The 5,763-nt window shown below is 50.3% G+C and overlaps 1 protein-coding gene across 1 annotated transcript in view; it reads left to right on the forward strand.

Annotated features, from left to right (window-relative positions):
* The first annotated feature begins 4,070 nt into the window (after positions 1-4,070).
* Positions 4,071-5,763, forward strand: part of LOC106821548 (nuclear receptor subfamily 4 group A member 2-like) — a 29,700-nt gene continuing 28,007 nt past the window's right edge. The window contains exons 1-3 of the mRNA XM_014826416.1: positions 4,071-4,105; positions 4,800-4,866; positions 5,117-5,530. Coding sequence (XP_014681902.1) covers positions 4,071-4,105; positions 4,800-4,866; positions 5,117-5,530 — 516 coding nt within the window. The remainder of the gene's footprint in view (positions 4,106-4,799; positions 4,867-5,116; positions 5,531-5,763) is intronic.

Below are 5,763 nucleotides of genomic sequence, written 5' to 3' on the forward strand. Positions count from 1 at the left end.
ACTCATATCACCGCCTTGTGCTCGTTCGTGCTGTGGTTGGTCTGGTGCTCGCCTCAGCCTGGGAATGCCTGCGTGGCCCTCATGTAAACACACCGGGGGCGGTAAACACCATGCCACGGAGTATATTTCACAGTGCCAATATACAGATGTATTACTCTGTTGGCATGTTTAATCAGCGCGATCACGGAGCTAGGTATATTGGGAGGATGGTGTCGCCCTCCGTGCGCGAGGATGATTAGCGGCGTTAGATCTGTTCGCCTATCAGTAAATAGTCGAGGCCGTGCATGCGCTTGCGACGCGCGAGTTTTCACGTGAGTGAGTAAGTGCTGACCGGGTGCTGTGCGCCCACCTGCTACCTCCCGACCTTGTGGCTGATGCGTTCCATATGATCCGTAGATCACCGACAGCATTTCCATGAACGCCGTTGCCACTAGTCAGGCGCGAGCCTTGCACGCCGGCGAACCATGTGTCCGCTGCTCTCGGGTGTTAACACGTATATAGCATTTGCCATGATTCTTAGTGTGTGAAAACTTTACTGTGATTGATGGAATGTGATCTCAGCGCGACACGCGGTTGGCGTGGTGCCAATGTGATCATGGAGTCTTGCCCACCAGGCCCGCCACCCACTGCCGTAAGCCGTAATCAGTGGGCTCACGCCGTATGTTATACTTGCAAGGCGCGCCCACCAGATCACGTCCGCTGGTCTCTAGCAGCCGCCACCTCCTTTCATTAACTGGCAGTGCGGATTTCAAACCCTACATATCTGTCAGTATACTTGACAGTAGCGTAAGATTTACTGCTACACAGCGTTTCGTAGACAAATTATGAAGGCAGGCATAAATGTGAAAGTGTATCACTGTCACGAGGTATTTTCTCGGCCTTCCGACTTAAACGCCACCAGGGCGGGAGCGGTATCGAAATTATAATTGTCGCATATCCTAACGCCAACCTATGCTGAGCAGAAATTTCATAAAAATGCTTCACGAAATGTAATGCTGTGTTGAAACGATACGACACAGTAACCTCGTTTTTTATTTTGTCTTCTCTCCAATGCTAGGATCGGGAAAAGAAATAATATGCGCAGGCGTGTCAACATACACTGTGCCGAATGACATTAACGCTGAAATACGTGTCGCCGGGTTGTCTAATGTAATGATAGGCGAACTTCTCGCTCGTGTTTACAATGACCGTTCTGCAAACACCGCAGCGCCAATAGGCCGAAAGAGGTGAAGCCATTATTAATGGCGAAACGCGCCGCGTGGCGGTCTAGCACGCGGTTGTAACAACTTCTATATGGCACAAAGCCTTGCCTGCCAGCATATGTTTATAAACGCACACGTACATCATGTCACGCCGCGAAGCTCCCCTGACCATCACGAAAAAAACAAAAACGAAGATGAAAAACACAGTAGTGGCGAGTTCACAGGCACTGGCAGCGCGCATGCAAATTAGCTAGCATACAATAATCTAACCCCAATCCCAGCGATAGGCGGACCCAACCCTATCCTGGCGTTTGGTTACATTATTGCTATAGATCTTAGCATCAATTACATGCATGCACGCCCTACGCACCGCAAACACGCAGCAGCTCTGCCGTCATACGAAGCGTTATGGGAAATGGTGCCAAGGGCAAGCCCCATCAACACTATTTGTCGTCATAATTCTTCAGCTTAGCGAGCGTTATGCTTATTTAGGAAGTGGGCATTGTTATTTTGGCACCAACTTAGGCTGATATAACCGGCTAGATCCTGACCAGTTTACATTGACCAAACCGCTTAAATGCATAATAGTCAGCCTCAGCGTGAAAACGCCCCGCCCAGCCTTTATGCTGGACGCAACTGATCTGTTGTGCCTTCCTGTACAATGGGAAGCCTGTATCTACAGTCGGTGAAGCCAGTTGTTAATACTTCAGTCGCCATTGGGGAGGACTGCCTAACATTGTCTCAATCGCGTGTGCGTGCGAAGGCGTTTTACGTTTTCTTGGCTGAAATAAATGAGCCATGTCCTCTTTATGGACTGCAACCGGCGATTTTCACACAACCATCGGCATGATGAGCCACACCCTAAATGCCTACAAGCCGTGGACATTTCCCGTACATGCCCATGGCCGACTAAAAGCTTCATTACCTGCACAAAGCCAAAAAGAGATGACTACAGCTGCGGCGAGCAGTTCGAAAGTTGTGCTCCGATTGCGCACGGAAATAATTGTTCAACTCTGTACACCGAACAAACAACTCAGAATAGACGTTCGATTTTACCCGTCAGTAAACGGCGCGCGCACACGCGTGGTGGTGTGTGTGTGTCTGTTTGTGTGCTTATGTGCGTATACCCTGTTGGCCGTGGTGGCGCGTGCTGTGCGCGCGCTGTGTGTGCGTTCGTGTACGTACGGTGTGCGCGGCGGCATGGATCCATCGAAGAATGGCTTCGCGTCTTTACTACGAATACACGATGTGAAGTATATTGCCGGGCGTAGCGCGCCTTTATGTCGTTATCAAAATACTTCGCTGATACTTTCCGAAATATAGTGGTTGTAATATTATAGTGCGTTTTAAATGATATATGTTTGTGCAGGCATGTGAGAAAACTGTTGCATTAAATTAATATTTTCGAAAAATAGTATTCTTAGTTGGCAAAGTAAGCATGGTGATAAGTGTGCTCCGATATCTCAGGCAAATAGCGAGCATGTACAGCAAGCAACTCAAAAAACATTGAAGATTGTTTGTCTTTTTATTTTCACTGTTCTTTTTTTTTTTCTCTCTTGTTTTTTTTCTTTTTGTTTCTTTTTGTTCGGTATCGTTATTTCACACTTCGAGAAAGTTGCCTACGTGTGTCCAATTATAGGTATGTCTAATCCTGGTATGCCTATTAGCGTCCGCGCGATGGTACGTGTGCTCAGAATAAAATAAAAACCACGCAGCAGCGACAGCAATAAAGTCGACGACGTCGCGGCCATGCCCTGGTCATTGTGTTCACGTCCACGTGCTTTGCAGGTCCTAGCGCCTCGTGCCGCACCAGAATGATACGACTCCAATTCTAACCCATAAAAAGTGAAACAGCAAGTTACTTATGATTTTGTGCGCAAAAAAGTGAAATATATTTTTTCATTTTTACTTACCTTAACGTGGACGTAATCAAACGACCTCGGTATTCGGCTAATCGGAACGTTACTCGGTGATGCTATTTGACCGTATTACGGTTCCAAGGCAGCGTTAAACCCGGGGTCTGATAATGCGCCGAATACCTTTTATAACATTGAAATGATCTCGGGTTTAATCTAATTATCGATATGGTTTAGCTTCCCATATATTATCTGTTTGAAGTGCGTTTATCCAGGTCGGTATAGAGCCTGCTTCTCTTTGGGTAGATATATTTAGCGGCATCCATTATAACGAACAAGCATGGCCGCCTATTCGACTTGTGGGAGCGATAATACAGCCTGGGCGAGGTGTTTCGTTTGCAGGTTTCGTATTACACGTTTAGCAAGCCTATTCAGTCAGTGTTAAATTTGTACCAAAGACAGCTAAAGATTTAGTGTAGAGTAGACACAGAAGCGAGCATGAACATTAGGCGTAATCCTTGAGTTTTGCTCGTGCCAGAATACGCTTTACGACAGGCCAATTCAGCTGGCTAGAATTTTTGATATCGCCTGTCTAAGTGTCAACTATTATGAAGAGAGTGATGTAGCAGAGCCACGCGTAGTCCTCGTTTAGCAGATTGTCTTGCTACACGGCAGCCGCGATCCATTTTGAGTCTGCGGACGTGAGTTTTTCTGCCTGCCTGGACAGCTAGGAAGGTAGTTAGACAAAAACTCCCAACAACATCGAACTGCGCCGTATATCATGCTAATAAATCACTACACAGACTGCATTTATAGCAAAGCACTAGCTTTCCTTTTACGTCATAGAATAATAACGTCTTATACAAAAGACCAATGAGCTTTTAAGTCGAGGCTAGCGGCAATAAAATTCTGCTTGCTATTCTTCCTCGCTTGCCTGCTTACCATCGAACAGCATACTTCCTTAATGATACCGGGCCTGTCGCGCCGTTGATGACGTTCAGGCGCACTAAACATGACGTCAATGGCGGTGCAGACGAAACTGCGCTGGTAAGGTATTATGCGTTAATAAGAATCGATAGCTGCATTATGCAGTGCGGTGCGGTCGGGCTTCAGATGGTGTGCCCAGGCATCAATAAACCGACAGGTATAGTATTGATTAAAATGCCTTGTTAGGACGAACAAAAATAGACGCACACAAGTTGCCAACAGCGGCCCTGCTAGCAGTAATAACATTCGACGCGCATCACAGCCTGGCTGCCGGTTGCCAGCAGCGAGCGCTGCTACGTTAGCGAAGCTTGATGACGGCAAGCGCGTTGAAAAAACCATGCGCGGTCACGAGCTCGGGTTACTCGCGACGCTAGAAAACGTCTAGAACACCACGTCGTTCGTACTCGGCTCTCCGCCTTCGCCGCAACATGAAGTGAGATAATAGCTCGGCGGCCTCCTAGTCCCGCCCGCAGTTGAGAACCGAGCACAACCCTCTCAGTTAGTGCCTAGCTTAATCGTCACCCGCCTGTTGTATTAGTCGCCAGCTGGCCCACGCGAGCTGCATGAGAGCGCCAGTCGGCTGTGATGGCGGCTAGCGTCGGCCACACGCCTCACGACTGGCTCTTTGCAAACGCTATCGTCTGGAGTAAATTGCCGTGTGTTTATCGTCGCGCGGCGTATGTGTTGTAGGCCGCGCGCCGCATGGACGGATTGCACTCCGGTAGTCAATGACTACCTTTTTTTCAATCGCCAGCATTCGCTTGCAGCAGGGCCTCGTCGCTCGCCTGCGGTCGTCAGTGACGCCGCGCGCACGCAAGCAGGTCAGCGGTCCGCCACCGGCCCCTCGCCGTATCATCCAATGCCCTGTCAGAGCAGCCGTCAGCCGCAGGGCTCGCCCTTGCTACGCGGGCCTTGGCTCCACCACACCAGGTATTCTACTCGACATCGCCGCGTGCATAGGCCTTCTGCGCTCTCGCCGTCGAGGGCGCTATCGTCTGAGAAGAGCAGCGGCCATCGTCTGCGCTCCCGCATTGCTTCGTCCGGTGCCGTCATCAGTTCTGGCGCTCACAGCTCCCCGTGCGCACCCAGCGTCGCGCCACAGCTCGCCCCGTGCGGCACCAGTCGGCTCAGCAACTCCCCGTGCCGTCACCAGTCGGCTCACAGCCTGCCCCGTGCCGGCACCAGTCGACTCACAAGACTCCGCCGTGCGTCACCAGTCGGCTCACAGCTCACAACTCCCCCGTGCGTCACCAGTCGGCTCACAGCTCCCCCGTGCGGCACCAGTCGGCTCACAGCTCCCCCGTGCGTTACCCCTCGCCGTACGGGGAGCGGCATGGGACGTCGCCGCACCGTTCACCCGTTCGGCAGACATCTCCCATTGCGAACAATGGAAGCGGAATATCGTTCCTCCCGCAGCAAAGTCCCGCGCCGACCAGTGGAACTGGAAGCTACAATCAGCAGAGCATGTTGCCACTTCAGACGCAGGTGAGCTGCCTTCTTACTTTTAGCAATCTAGCGCTGCATTTCTTTCTGTAGGCGCGCGCACATAAATAGCCCACACGCTTCATTTATATGTGCTTTGGTTAAGTATGCGTAGCAACATTCAAAGTGAAACGTTCGCCGATGTTTTCGAGCGAAAATCCTGGACCGCTATAACCGTTGTTAGTGTGTGTGTGTGTGTGTGTGTGTGTGTGTGTGTGTGTGTGTGTGTGTGTGTG

Source organism: Priapulus caudatus, unplaced genomic scaffold, assembly GCF_000485595.1.
Source record: "Priapulus caudatus unplaced genomic scaffold, Priapulus_caudatus-5.0.1 Scaffold77, whole genome shotgun sequence".
Classification (NCBI taxonomy): domain Eukaryota; kingdom Metazoa; phylum Priapulida; class Priapulimorpha; order Priapulimorphida; family Priapulidae; genus Priapulus; species Priapulus caudatus.